Here is a 13,820-nt window from a genome sequence, read left to right as displayed (position 1 = left end):
AACATTGTAAACTGACTGTACTTCAATTTAAAAAAAAGAAAAAAAAGGAAGAAAGAAATGACCAAATTTTAGATTTGAACTGGCTTGGTGCACTTATCTCTAAGACGAGTAAGTGGCTAAGAACGTAGTCTTACTGGCTGTGTGAACATGGGCAGACTTCTTAGTCTGAGCTTCTCCGGGCTCAGGTTCTCATTAAGGGGAGTAGCAGCTGTTGTGTGGAGTTGACGGGAGGCTCACGCACATAATGCGTGCAAAGCGCTTGTCGTGTGGTCTGCCCCGCATGAGCGCTCAGTGGCTGGCGGTACTGCAGTTGTTGCCTGCAGGTCTGGAGGAAGTCCACCCAGAGAGCAGCTTGGGTCTGGGAATCAGGGGCAGACCCTTCAGCCCGGGGGAAGCTCTCGTTGGGCAGGGTGCCAGGATGCCAGCCCGAAGGGACATGGCAGGGATCCGCTCTCTGGAGCTGGTGTGGCTGGGCTCAGTAACAAAGACTAAGACCCACGATAGATAGTCGGAGCCATGCGCTTTGGCAGTTTCCCAGCCTCCGTTTCTTTAATCCCCACCTCACTTGGGCCCATGCGGATCTGGACAGGGTCTCTGTCCACGGTCGTCCAGAGCAGGCACACAACTCTGCCCACTGCTTTCTCTTCTGCCCCTTTTGAGTAAGGGATTTTTTGAAAAGAACTAAAATATCATTCTAACATAACACTCTCTCCATGGCATGTTTTATTCACAAGCACCAGAAATCCTTCAGTGAATCTGACGGCAACAGTTTCCCTAAGATACTGTGGTTAGAAAAGTGCCAGCGTGGTTCACGCCTATAGTCTAGTTGGGTCAATGAGACCAATTTACTTCTTATTTGGGGGCAGTTAGCAATGGCCAGATCACGTCACAGTTGGCTTGTCGTGTTGTGAGAATCTGGCCTCAGAGTAAAGACCAAAAGGCTCCACTCTGCCCCCTGACTCTGTATGATGAATACAGGGCAGTGATGGCAGGGCAGGAGTCATGAATACTGAGATTCAGATCGGGGTTGAGGTAGGTTTGGGCTAAGCTGCTCTACATCTTAAGCAACCCAGTTCTCTTGATATTGGATGGACACTAAAATGTAATCTGTTAGAGCAGCTTAATGCCCAGTAGGGATGAAAAGCCACACTGTAATATACTATATTATAGGTGTTGACATACCTTTCCTGCTTAAAAACTAATATTCTTCTTTAATTGCCAGACAACAGTAAGACATAGTAAATAGTGCATTTAATCCTCACCCAAGCTGTGAGGCACAGGCTGTTATCCCGATTTTGTAGGGAAGGAAAGTAAAGGGCAGAGAGATTAAGTAACTTGCCCCAAGTCTGGAGCTTCAGAATGGGAGAATTGGAAAAGATGTTTGCTGGCCGAACTAACAAGACATTAACTGATTTCTCTAGAATATGAAAGGGACTTCTGTAAATCAACAAGGAAAAGATAGCAAGTCTTGCAGAAGAATTGACAAGGGATATATGAGGTTTTCATGAAAGGAAGCCCAAAAGACCGATAAGCACAGGAAGCGACACAGATCCACTCATCATCAGAGAAACGCAAATGCAAGCAAGACAGCACTTCACACGTGTCAGGTTTGTTAGAAACTAAAAAGCCTGGTGATACCAGGTGTTGGCAGATTGCAGGTGCCCTGCGGACGGCGTGTGGGGCTATTCTCCAGAACAGTCTGCAGCTACTGACACAGATTAGTGTCCATAGACATACACTATGACACAGCAATTCCACGCCTATAATTAAATCCCAAAGGAGAATCTCAAACCTGTTTATCAGAAGGCAGGCATGTTCCGTACAGCATTATTTGGGTGGCCAGGAGTTGGAGGCAGTCTGGGAGAGAGGAAATGTCAAATGTGGTGGGTACGCCCCAAGCAGCAGTTGGAAATGCGGGATTAGATGTTGACAGAGCGTCGTGAGTGGCCCATAAGGCATAGGGCCAAATGAAAAAGAAAGGAACAGAATGAGGTACAGGGTACAAGACCTGATTTACATGAAATTAAAAATATTTGCACACAAAACAATGTCGATTCTGCAAGAATACAAACAAAAGATAGACCTTGACACATCAGGATGGCTCCTTTGTGGGGCTGGGACGGGAATAGGAATAGGGACAAAAGAGAACAAGTAAATAAAATAAGATAGGGGTCTTGTATAACCGGTAATTATAACACATTATAATTAACTCACCCTTCTGCCCTTGAGGTTCAAAAGAAACAAAGGGGTAAAAATTAGGAAATGGATTTTTCTGCCAAAGACACTTACTGGTCTTGTAAGATGCCATAGAAATCACCCAGCTCCTGGCCTATTGAACAAATTGGCCAATAACCTAGAAATGTTGACAGGATCTAGGTCAGTGGATTTCAAACTATTTTGGCGACCCTAGGCATTGCAATGCCTGCCTCCTTCGGCAGAGTAATTCTACTTTTACCAGTTTTATTTTGGTGTTAAGATTCTGATTTGTTTTTTAAGAGGGGAAACAGAGTTCTTTCTGCCTCTAGAATAATGTTTGAAAAGATACAGGATCAATACTCCCCAGGGTCCCTTCCAGATCTAGAATTGTGTTTTAATTAAAATAACCAACTTAACAAAAATGTTTTAAAACTCAGAGGTTGGACTGTCAGCTCCACAAATGACGGTACGCAAGACATTTTCTTGGGAACTTCTTTCCCGGATGCTTGTTTGGCTTTATTCCATTAAAGTTCAATATACAACAACATACCATTGAAAGTCAGTCTAAGTGTAGATTTATACCTTACAGACTAACTACATCTTACGTGTACTGATGTTGCAGATTTCTTTATCCTCTTATGGCCGCTGACCTGAGACTTCCCCAGCGCCGTCTGCCTGCGGGCATCGGGGGCAGCTCTGCTGAAGGACAGTGGGTGATGATTTCAGCGTCACCTGGGGACGCCATGTCGTCAGATGCAGACCACTGACTGGGGCCTAGGTGGCGGCCTTTCCTGAACATTTTACATGGAAGATGTCTCTCAGTTTCCATCTCAAAAAGTCTAATATGAAGTTAATGACAATTAATAAGTAATATTTCAATCAAGTCTGGTAGCGCATTCCCGGTATTGCCTTTTATTTAATCCACAGTTTTTATTATGCTTTTATGTGTTCTCAGATATAGAGTTTCAGGCATTGCTTTTGTCTTCAAAGATCCTATCATCTTCCTAGTTAGGAGGACAAAGTGACAGGTTTGCCTGGCATTGAGGGGGCTCCCTGTGACTTAGGACTTTCTGTGCTCAACCTGGGAGAAGCCCAGGCAAACTGGGACAGCTGGTCACCCTGAGCACTCCACAAGTAGGAAAAATGATTCATAAGATGTATGATAGTAAAGAGTTGTTAACAATGTAGATGTGTAACTGAGGGGGATATGGTTAGATAAACACAATGTGCCCCTTTGATACAGTACAACAGGGGTGATAAAGCTATATTTACAGATGATAAGGTAGAAATGTTTATGATACAATATTGAGTTGAACCAAAAGACTGGGCTGTAAGTGTGTGCATGTTGCATGATTTCAATCATTTACTTAAAATCTCTGCCCAGCAAATTGGTGGTTGAAAGTAGGGATGGCTTTGCAGAGGTCTTGAAGGAGAGAGCTTTCAGGTAATGCTGCTTACACTTTTTTCTTAACTCATTGAGACATTTTTTTGCCCAAGACAGAGCTAAGGTCGCTGTAAAGCCGAGCTAACTTATGATTGTGCTGCATTAAGAACTGATGAGAATGCATGCAGATTGTTCAAATGAACTGCAGTTATTTTGTTCAAGTTGATGGGATTGCTGAGAAACAAGACAAACCTGCAGATTAAAGCATGTGAATGAGATCGGGTTTTCAGCAAAGGAAAAGGCACCAAAATCCTTCTCAGTAAGGCCCGCTAGGGATGGAGGCGGAGAAATCATACAGTTAGAGAAAGAATGCTACTGGCGATCTCTTACCCAAAATAGTTACCTGGTTGCTCATGTGAATAAAAGTCTCTCAGGAAAGAGGGCGCCTATTCAGAGAAGATAGCTTAGGGGAGAATGAAGCCTCAGGAATCAAATGCAGCCAGCCTGGAAACAGTCATAAAATGAGGAGAGGACTTGTCTTCACTCAGCGTGGGATCAGAAAACAAAGCTGGGTGAAATGGATAGGTGAGACCTATAATCGCCTCCCTTCGTCTGGATAATGAAAAAGGCGATTGCTCTACTTGGAGGAACAGAGATGTAACCTGATCCAGCTTTTAATAGTTAGAATCCATTTAAATGTCTTGGTTAGTGACCACATTATATATTTTGCCTTATCCAGTTTATATTTTATATTAGTGATTTTTTTTTTAACTATGTGACAAGATACGTTTACTTGATTCATGAACCATTAATTTATTTGCCTGTCTGAGATTATGCACTGTTGGCAGCTATTTTGATTACCAAATTTATTTTCAGCTATGAAAACATAATAGATGTGTTCCAGGTGCTTTGACTGTATTACCATTAGCTTCAAAATAGCCTCGTGAGGGAAGTAGCTATTATTTTCCCATTTTCCAAAGGAAGGAATTGAAGCTGGGAGCATCTGTGTGATGTGTCCAAGACAGGACAGTGTGAGAGTTGGTTTTGTTCTGAGGCCAATCTTACCCCAAACCAATGTCCCGTCCCTACCCGTCTGCCTCCAGAGCTGTGGCTTTCAGAGTTCAGGGTTACCAGGACGGCTTTTGAAAACTCAGATTGCTGGGCCCCACCCCAGAGCTTCCGTGTCCGTGGGTCTGGGGTCAGGCCGGAGATCAGGCATTTCCAAGTTCCCAGGTGATGCTGGAAGTCCCGGGACCGCGCTGTGAGAACCACCTGGTCTAGAAGGAGGTCTGTTTTAGCTAACGACTTCTCCATTACGGTGATGCGATGATGACTGGCTTGCCTCACACTGAAGGGCAAACCTGACTCTCGAGTCAAGTTCACGTGAGGTTTGGTTCTTCTCAGAAACCCAGCGGCTTGCTGCTTATCGCCGGGTTTTCTTTCCCAGCAGTGTTGCCCCTACGTGTCTCTAGATGGGTCTTAGGAAAACATCGTATTTGTCACAGCACCTTCTATTCGGAGAGTAATCAAGACTGGAAGGAAGTTCAGATACCAATCTGGCGTTCATCTCATGTCCCTACGTGCAGATACTCAAATGAATTCGAACCTTCCTCGGTTCTGCACGGAGTCCCCCCTGCCCCCGTCAGGCCGGCGGCTGCTGGAGCCTTCCCCACCCTCCACCCACCAGTCACCCCGGAAGCCACGCCATCACCTGGAATGTGCCGACCTGACTTCCGGAGGCGGTACCTATGGAGTGGCCGGTGCGGGCCAGGTGCGGGCCAGGTGGGTCGTGGGCACCGGGGCGCCAGGTGAGCGAGGTGCGGAGGCGCCTACCCAATCCTCTGCAGCCGCAGGTCCCAGCCTCTCGCGGTGGCCTCCCACCTCCTGCGCTTCCAGCTGGCTGATGGTTTCCCTCCCTCCGCAGGCCTCTGCGCCCCCTTTATGGACCCTTCCTCACTCTTCTATCCCGTCCTGCTTAGATTCTAGGACCAGTTGTGCAGCTGCCCTCCCGCCCTGCCCCCGGCTTCCCTGGGGACCCTCACCCCGCAGCTCAGGGCTCCGTGCTCCCCCGCCCACAGGCCCCTTGGTGCTGCCTGGCCTTCCTGCCAGTGGCCTCAGCGCCTCTCAGTCTGGTTCTCCCCGGTCTCTGTTCTCTGCAGACTGCCTACCAGCCCTCCTCACTCACATCTGGCCCCTCACTCTCAGCAAATCCCCTCGCTTGACATTTCCCGCAACTAGAAGACCTAGGAGGAGAAGTCTTTTTCTTCCATCAAAACAAGAAACGCACCCGTATCTGTCCCAGCCCTTCCTCGAGATAACACAGCACCATGGAAGTCACCACCACCCAGCTGCACTGAAGGTTTATCTACACCCTCCCCCCACGCCCAATGCTGGGGTGGTGCCCACTTCTCAGGCCATTACCACCCCCACCACCCCACCCTTGTCCCCTTCCCTAGCATTTTTGCCCACCCATATTTAAATACGCTCCAAGTGTCTTGTCTACAGAACGCTGTAGACGCCTGCTATCACCCCCCCCCCCCCCGCTGAGGACCCATATGTCCCCCTTGTAAGCACGTTTCTTTAAAGGGTCTTCTCCTCTTTTTGCCCCATATTCCCAGTGCTGTCCCGTTGTCCCCACCACTCTACCGAAGTAGCTCTTATCATGGTCTCTGGAGGTTACAAGCTGCTGTCACTCCCCCCTCAATCCTGGTCCTGTGTGGAACACCAGAGTGTCACCTTTGCTCCAGGGTGATTCATACTCTTTACTCAGCCTGCTGCCACAGTCACCAGTTCGTATTTCACTGTTCTGCTCATTTTGTGCTTCCCAAGGCACAAACCCATCTCCTGTTTCACTTCTGCCCACTCTGTCCAATGTCTGCTGGAGCCAAGCACATTTAAACAGATGGGCACAGCTGGGCGTGCCCACATCTGCTGGTTCCTGCATACTTCCAGGAACCCTGGATCCAAAATCTGGAGACGATCTGCAGGAAATGTTCTATTTTGTAAAAATGTTGAAGGAACTTAGGTTAACTATCATGTATTTCATTATCTTCACCATTGCCATGATTTCCAAATACCTGCTTAGAAAGTGGACACTCTTAGAAGATTTCCACCTTGATGATTACATTTGCCTTTGTTCTTCTGCAGTGACACGCCATCTGTAAACACCCAGTCCTCAAAGCCTGACAGAGTGTATTGATAAATCACCCCTGAATGCCCACGCTTACTTGTTAAACCCCCCCAATCAGGTCAGAGTCCATTAACGTTTCCAAAATTCATGTAAATAATGCTGCTGTAGCATGCTAACATTCTCCAGCTATTATGGAACACAGATACCTTAGAGATAGTGTGGGTTCAGCTCCAGACCACTGCAATAAAGCAAATATTTCAATAAAGCAAGTCACATTTTTGGGGGGTCTCCCAGTGAATGTAAAAGTTATGTTCACACTACACTGTAGTTTATTAAGTGTGCAATTGTATTATGTCTAAAAAGATAATGTATATGCCTTACTTAAAAATTATGCTTTTTTTCTCAACACCACTTGCCGAAGAGACTGTCTTTTCTCTGTTGTATATTCTTGCCTACTTTATCAAAGATTAATTAACTGTAGGAGTGTGGGTTTATTTCTGGGCTCTCTATTCTGCTCTACTGATCCATATGTTCATTTTTGTGCCAATACCATGCTATTTTAATGCTGTAGCTTTGTAGTATTGTCTGAAGTCTGGACGGTTTATACTTCCAGTTTCATTCTTTTTCTTCAGTATTGTTTTGGCAATTCTGGGTCTTTTGTGATTCCATATAAGTTTTATGGAATCATAGGATTATTTGTTCTATTTCTGTGAAAAATGTCCTGTAATTTGATAGGAATTGCATTAAATCTGTAGATTGCTTTGGGTAGTATGCATTTTAACAATATTAATTCTTCCAATCCAAGAGCATGGGATATTTTTCCATTTCTTTAAATCATCTTTAATTTCCTTTATCAATGTTTTATAGTTCTCAATGTATAAGTCTTTCATCTCCTTGGTCAGGTTTATTCCCAAGTACTTTCTTCTTTGGATGAGATTTTAAAAGGAATTTTTTAGACTTTCCTTTTCTGGTATTTCATTGTTAGTGTAAAGAAATGCAACAGATTTCTGTATGTTAATCTTGTAACCTGCTACCTTGCTGAATTTGCATCAGTTCTATTAGTCTTTTTGTGGAGTCTTTAGGGTTTTCTATACATAGTATCATGTTATCAGCATGTGGTGACAGTTTTACCTCTTTCCTCCCAATTTGGATCCCCTTTATTTCTTCTTTTTGTCTTATTGCTGTGGCTAGGATTTCCAATACTACGTTGAATACAAGTGGTGAGAGAGGGCATCCTTGTCTAGTTCCAGATTTTAGTGGGAAGACTTTTAACTTTTTTACCATTGAGTATTATGCTGGCTGTGGGCTTGTCACATACGGCTTTTATTATTTTGAGATATGTTCTGTCTATACCCACTTTGGTAGGAGTTTTTATCATGAATGGATGTTGAATTTTATCAAATGCTTTTTCTATAGCTGTTGAGATGATCATGTGGTTTTTGTCCTTTCTTTTGTTGACGTGGTGTATCACATTGGTTGATTTGTGTATGTTGAACCATCCTTATGACTCTGGAATGAATTTGACTTGATTGTAGTGTATGATCTTTTTTATATGTTGTTGGATTTGTTTTGCTAATATTTTATTGAGAATTTTTGCATTATATTTATCAAAGATACTGGCCTATAATTTTCTGTTTTTGATAGTGTCTTTGTCTGGTTTTGAAAATATTTGCAAACAATGCAACTGACAAGGGCTTAACTTCCAGAGTATATAAACAGCTCATACAACTCAGTAACAACAACAACAAAAAATAACCCAATCAAAAAAATGGGCAGAAGACTTAAACAGACATTTCTTCAATGAAGAAATGCAGATGGCCAATAGGCACATGAAAAGATGCTCAATATTGCTAATTATCAGAGAAATGCAAATCAAAACTACTATGAGGTATCACCTCACACCAGTCAGAATGGCCATAATTAAAAAGTCCACAAACAATACGTGCTGGAGAGGGTGTGGCAAAAAAGGAACCCTCTTACGCTGTTGGTGGGAATGTAACTTGGTGCAGCCACTGTGGAAAACAGTATGGAGATTCCTCAAAAAACTAAAAATAGAGTTACCATATGATCCAGCAATCCCACTCCTGAATACATATCCAGAGAAAACTCTAATTCAAAAAGATACATGCACCCCAATGTTCATAGCAGCACTATTTACAATAGCCAAGACATGGAAGCGATCTAAATGACCATTGACAGTTGACTGGATAAAGAAGATTTGGTATATATACATATATACACACACACATATACAATGGAATTACTCAGCCATAAAAAAGAATGAAGTAATGCCATTTGCAGCAACATGGATGAACTTAGATTCACTTATCATACTAAGCAAAATAAATTAGAGAAAAATATAGGATATCACTTATATGTGGAATCTAAAAACATAACACAAATGAAATTCTTTACAAAACAGAAAGACACTCACAGACATAGAAAACAAACCTATGGTTACCAAAGGGGAAAGGAGCAGAGGATAAATTAGGAGTTTTGGATGAACATACACACACCACTATATATGGAATGGATAAACAAGGTCCTACTGTACAGCACAGGGAACTATATTCAATAACTTGTAGTAACCTATAATGAAAAAGAATATATATGTATGACTGAATTACTGTGCGGTACACCAGAAAGTAACAGAACATTATAAATCAACTATACTTCAATGAAAAGAAAAAAATTATGCTGTTGGAAAAAGGGTGCCAATAGATTTGCTTGATATAGGGTTGACACCAACCTTCAATGTGTAAAAAACACAATATCCGTGAAGTGCTTATGATGCAAAACAATATTAGAATTTACTGCTGTGTAAAACTATTATCAGATTCCAGTGTCATGTGCTTGTGATGCTCTTTGGCTACTTTATCGTATGTTCATCTCCATCTTTGAATCCTTAAACCAACAAAGTAAATTACAAATAGCTATGCTTGTGAGTCTTTTAGAATGCTTTCTATTCTTTTTAACACTAGTGCTTAGAAATTTACTGGAAATTTCAACAATTTGTGTCTTATATTAGAAACACAATTGTATTTCATGTAAACTTTTTAATTAAAAAATACTAAATCTTCAAAGAAAAATGTAGCAAATATTCACATACTCACCACCCCAAAAGAACAAATATTAGCATTTTGTCGTATTTACTATAGATTTTTTTAAAAGAAATAAATCATTACAGATCAAGCTGAAATTCCACTTACTATTGCCGAAGAGATCACACCAAAACTTGATGACTTAAAACGACCACTTTTTCATACTCGCAGATTCCGTGGGTCGGGGAGTCAGAACCTGCAGCAGGGACTGCTCATCTCTGCTCCATGGTGTGATGCCCCAGATGGGGAGGCTCTGAGACCTTCTGGTCCATGTTTCACAGTTGTCCTACATCTCTGGGCATTCAGGTGAATGTCGCCTTGTCGTGTCTCTATCTTTTTAAAAACTAATCCCAGAAAGCCACGGGGAGGCAGCCTTGGAGCCAGGTGTTGGCAGTGCCCGTCCATTATTTATCACACTGGCTTAGAAGGGAGCCGGCGTTGATAAAGCAGTGTGCACCTTTGACCTGGTTATGCTATACTCTCTGGTATGGTCCAATCATTAGTTATAAGTACTCATGTCTTACTGTCACATTTTACAGTGTTTAAACCACATTCACGTTTATTCCCTAAGCTGAAGCTTCGTGAAAAGAAAACATGATAAGAATCTGAAGACTTAAGTTGCTATTTTGTACAAATCAAATCAGATGGTGGATAATAAAATGCTTTGGAAACTGTCTAGAGCTATTAAGATGCGAGTGACTACTAAGACAGTCTGATTTTCCTGTGAGCTTGTTTCATACTGCAGTCCTGCCCGACCCGTAATCCCGTATCTCTCTGGTGCCCCTGTTCTCTTTGCTTCCGTCTCCTCTCTGTGTGTCCAAATACAACCAGTTCCTCAGGGCCGGGCTCCAACACTGCCTCCTCCAAAGCTGGCCCTGGCACCCACCCCTGCTGGAACTCTCTCTCTGCTCTGTGCTTGCGTACGTAGCATTCTGTGTTTCTCTTGTGGGATTTAAGCACATTCCACCTTGTATCCTATTTCATGACCTACATCACTGGTGCTCAGCTGGGAGCTTCTAGCAAACCGGAGCCCAGCCCTGACCCCTTCTCACCGCACCACAACACATCTCGTACCCAGGGGTAGACTATCCAAGTCTTCTCACCGTGCTCAGCTTCTTGGCTGCTCCCAGGCGGTGCAGAATACAAGACCTGGACGTGCCTTCAACATCTGGTGGCACAGAGAACTCTCGCCCACCTTACCCAAAGTCACCCAGGTTTGGTGAGAGGATGCTGGCCTTCGACAGGGGCGTTTCCTGGGACTCTCCCCATCCCAGCACCACAGGGCTTGTCAGTGGCGGCTGCACTTTCCAGTTTGGAGCAGATGTGGATTGGGAAAAACCACAAGAAAGAGAAAAGACTTGGCAATGGGGAGGCCATTCAGGCCTTTTCTAGGATGGGTGCCAACCTCCGGTTTAAGCATGAAGTAATTAAAATCGATGAATGTGTGTCTTGTCTCCAGCTTCGCTTGTAAGCACTGCAGTGACAGTGCTGGAGCATCTCTGCCTCCCAGGTGCGCTCAAAGGGACAGACAGTGGGTGCACGTCGTCTGCTGAGTGTCTGGCTTTGGAAGTCTGGTACCTGCCTCTCTCACAAGTGGGCAGGAGAACAGCATAGCCAGAAAGACCACATGGTCACCTGCAACCCTGGTGGCAGTGTCTCTCTCCAGAAACTTACCAGACCAGCGCTGAAGTTTTTTGATGTGGTGTGAAGGGGGAGGTCGCACACAGCCAGACCCACGTCAGTGCATCAAGCCAGCGCCAGCGCCCTTCAGATATGCCATGTCACTTCAACATAAGAAGAGCAGTCTTAGCAGCGGCTGTTTTCCTGTTGTTTAGCCTGGTCTGAGCCAACACAAAGATACACCCAGCCAAGGTGACGCTCTACTCCAGAACCTTCCTCCCTTTTCCAAACAAACATAGTTTTAAGACCAAGATACATAACTTGTTCTCAAGAGCTGCACTTTTCTTCTGCCCTGAACAACTGGTTCTGAGAGCAGTATGAAATTGCTAGAGTAATGTTTGAAGAGAATGAAAAACTAGACCAGAATGCTACCAACTTTTTTTTTTAACGTTATACCAGTCACAGAAAATTTTACAGGAAGTGTGAGGCAATATTTCGTGGGCAAAAATATGATGGAAATAGCTCACTTACTAATAGGAGACAACTTAATGAAGTCTGTGTAATTATTAACACATTTATTTAAAGAAAAATGGTAAGAGTCTTCAAAAAAATCTCAAAACAAGACAGTTTTGGATATTTGCTGCTGTATACATCTATCCAAGTAAAAGCAGTTAAAGAATGATCTCTTGCACCTGCTTAAATAAAAAATGTATACCCCAGCAATTTTTAAGAACTGCATTTCTTTGTATGAACCTAAAAGTGTAGGGAGGGAAGGTAGCAGCAGGTCGGGGTGTATCAAGGTGTCAGAGCAGGTGGACCCAGGAGTTAGACACCTCAGCTCAGCCTCCTCCCCACCTGCTGACTAGCATACAACCTCCGACTGATTTTCTGATCTCCCTAATCTCAGTTTCTTTGTCTGTCTAATGAGGATAGTAATCATGTCTACCTCACGGGGTGGCTGGGGGTGTTAAATGAGATCGTGTATACAACTAATTAAAAGCCTGGCTGCAGAGTACTCAGTCCATGTTAGATGTCGATAAAAATTGTTTTCAGCCACTGGATTCCATATGTGAAGCCTGCCAGAGCTCTTACAAAAAGACATCATCTGTGTATCTAATCCCTTGAACACCTGGACATGCACGGCCAGGTTGCTGAGATGCTGCATCACTGAGTCCTGCTTACTTGTGTTCAGGGAACTACCCTCACTGACATCTCCTTTAAGGGGCCTGAAAACAGGGTCTTCTTGAAGTCCATCGACGTTTTCTTGTTTCAATAACCCCAAGTAGTCATAAGGAAAACAATTTGTTTTAAAGATGCAAAAAGCAGCAAAGATGTTCAGCGTGGGGCCTTGAATAACTAGTGGGTGGTAATGGTGTGTCGAGTCCCATGACGAACTTGACTGGCCTTCCTGGAGGAGATGTCGCTATGTCCTGGAGCCCGTGGGTCAGACTGCGGCCCGGGCCTGGGACAGAGATATTCCTTCTAAAATACCTGACAGCTGGGCAAGGGCAGTTCTGGGCACCCTAATCGTGCTTTGGGAAATATGCTGTTTGAGGGGAGGTGTGTGCTAAGAACACTATTCAGAGTAATATGGATTTCAAAGTCTGTTCTGTGCTTTGGGTCGAAGAATTACTAACCCTGCAGTCACAACAGGAAAACACTTGCAAAGCCGTGTTCTCCAGGTGGAGTTTAGTCAATAAACACATTGTCCCCAGACTTCCTTGAAGCACTATACCAAAAATCCTGGCCGAAATGCTCCTGAATTTAAAGGTTTTCTCAAGCCTCTTTTCCTGATTCCAACTGATTGGAAACGTTATGAAAATAATTCTGTTGTCAAGTCCCACTTATTCCTGCTCTCAAATACGAACCATTGAGAGAACAAAAAACAAACAGAAAGTGAACACAAGCCACAAACAGAGAAAGAGGCCACCTGCCTAGAAAGCTTAGGTTTGGCAAAAGATTTTTGTTTGTTTGAATCAGTTTACCATTTTTAAACTTTGTGGCCATTTATTGACTTATGCTTACAATAACTTCTGCTTTTCTTACTGGTTTATGTAATATTCTGTTTCCCCTCTAAAACTTCTCATTGCGTGTTGTTTCTTTCCTAATCTAAGAGTAATTATTTTGCTGATATGAGTAACCTGGTGTTTCTGTCTAACACTCACTCCATGTTCACAGGACAGAAAATAGCAAAACAGGAAAGCACGGGGCCTCAAGACTGTTCAGTGTCCCGAATTTTGATGGGTGAACAAAAGTAAGGCTCAGAAAACTCTAGAATGATGTGTCAAAGTCAGGAAGTGTACTGGGATTAGAGTGAGGCTTTTTAATACCTGCATCAAAATCAAAGTTTTTTTAGAAGAGTAAGAAAGACACGTGTTCAAGTGGGAAG

General features: G+C 43.5%; 1 protein-coding gene across 2 annotated transcripts in view; it reads left to right on the top strand.

The window, feature by feature from the left end:
• SLC22A3 (solute carrier family 22 member 3) overlaps positions 1–13,820 on the top strand; it is an 86,969-nt gene that overhangs the window by 13,873 nt on the left and 59,276 nt on the right. The window contains exon 1 of one of the 2 annotated variants that reach the window (XM_010965783.3): positions 4,513–5,351. The exons of the other annotated variant lie outside the window; for it this stretch is intronic. Coding sequence (XP_010964085.3) covers positions 5,151–5,351 — 201 coding nt within the window. The 5' untranslated portion in view covers positions 4,513–5,150. Of the gene's footprint in view, positions 1–4,512; positions 5,352–13,820 lie in introns of those variants that run through there. 2 annotated transcript variants of the gene reach the window in all.

Source organism: Camelus bactrianus, chromosome 8 (assembly GCF_048773025.1).
Source record: "Camelus bactrianus isolate YW-2024 breed Bactrian camel chromosome 8, ASM4877302v1, whole genome shotgun sequence".
Taxonomy (NCBI): Eukaryota; Metazoa; Chordata; class Mammalia; order Artiodactyla; family Camelidae; genus Camelus; species Camelus bactrianus.
The sequence above is the reverse complement of the archived record's forward strand: the minus strand, read 5'-3'. Positions and strand labels throughout refer to the sequence as shown.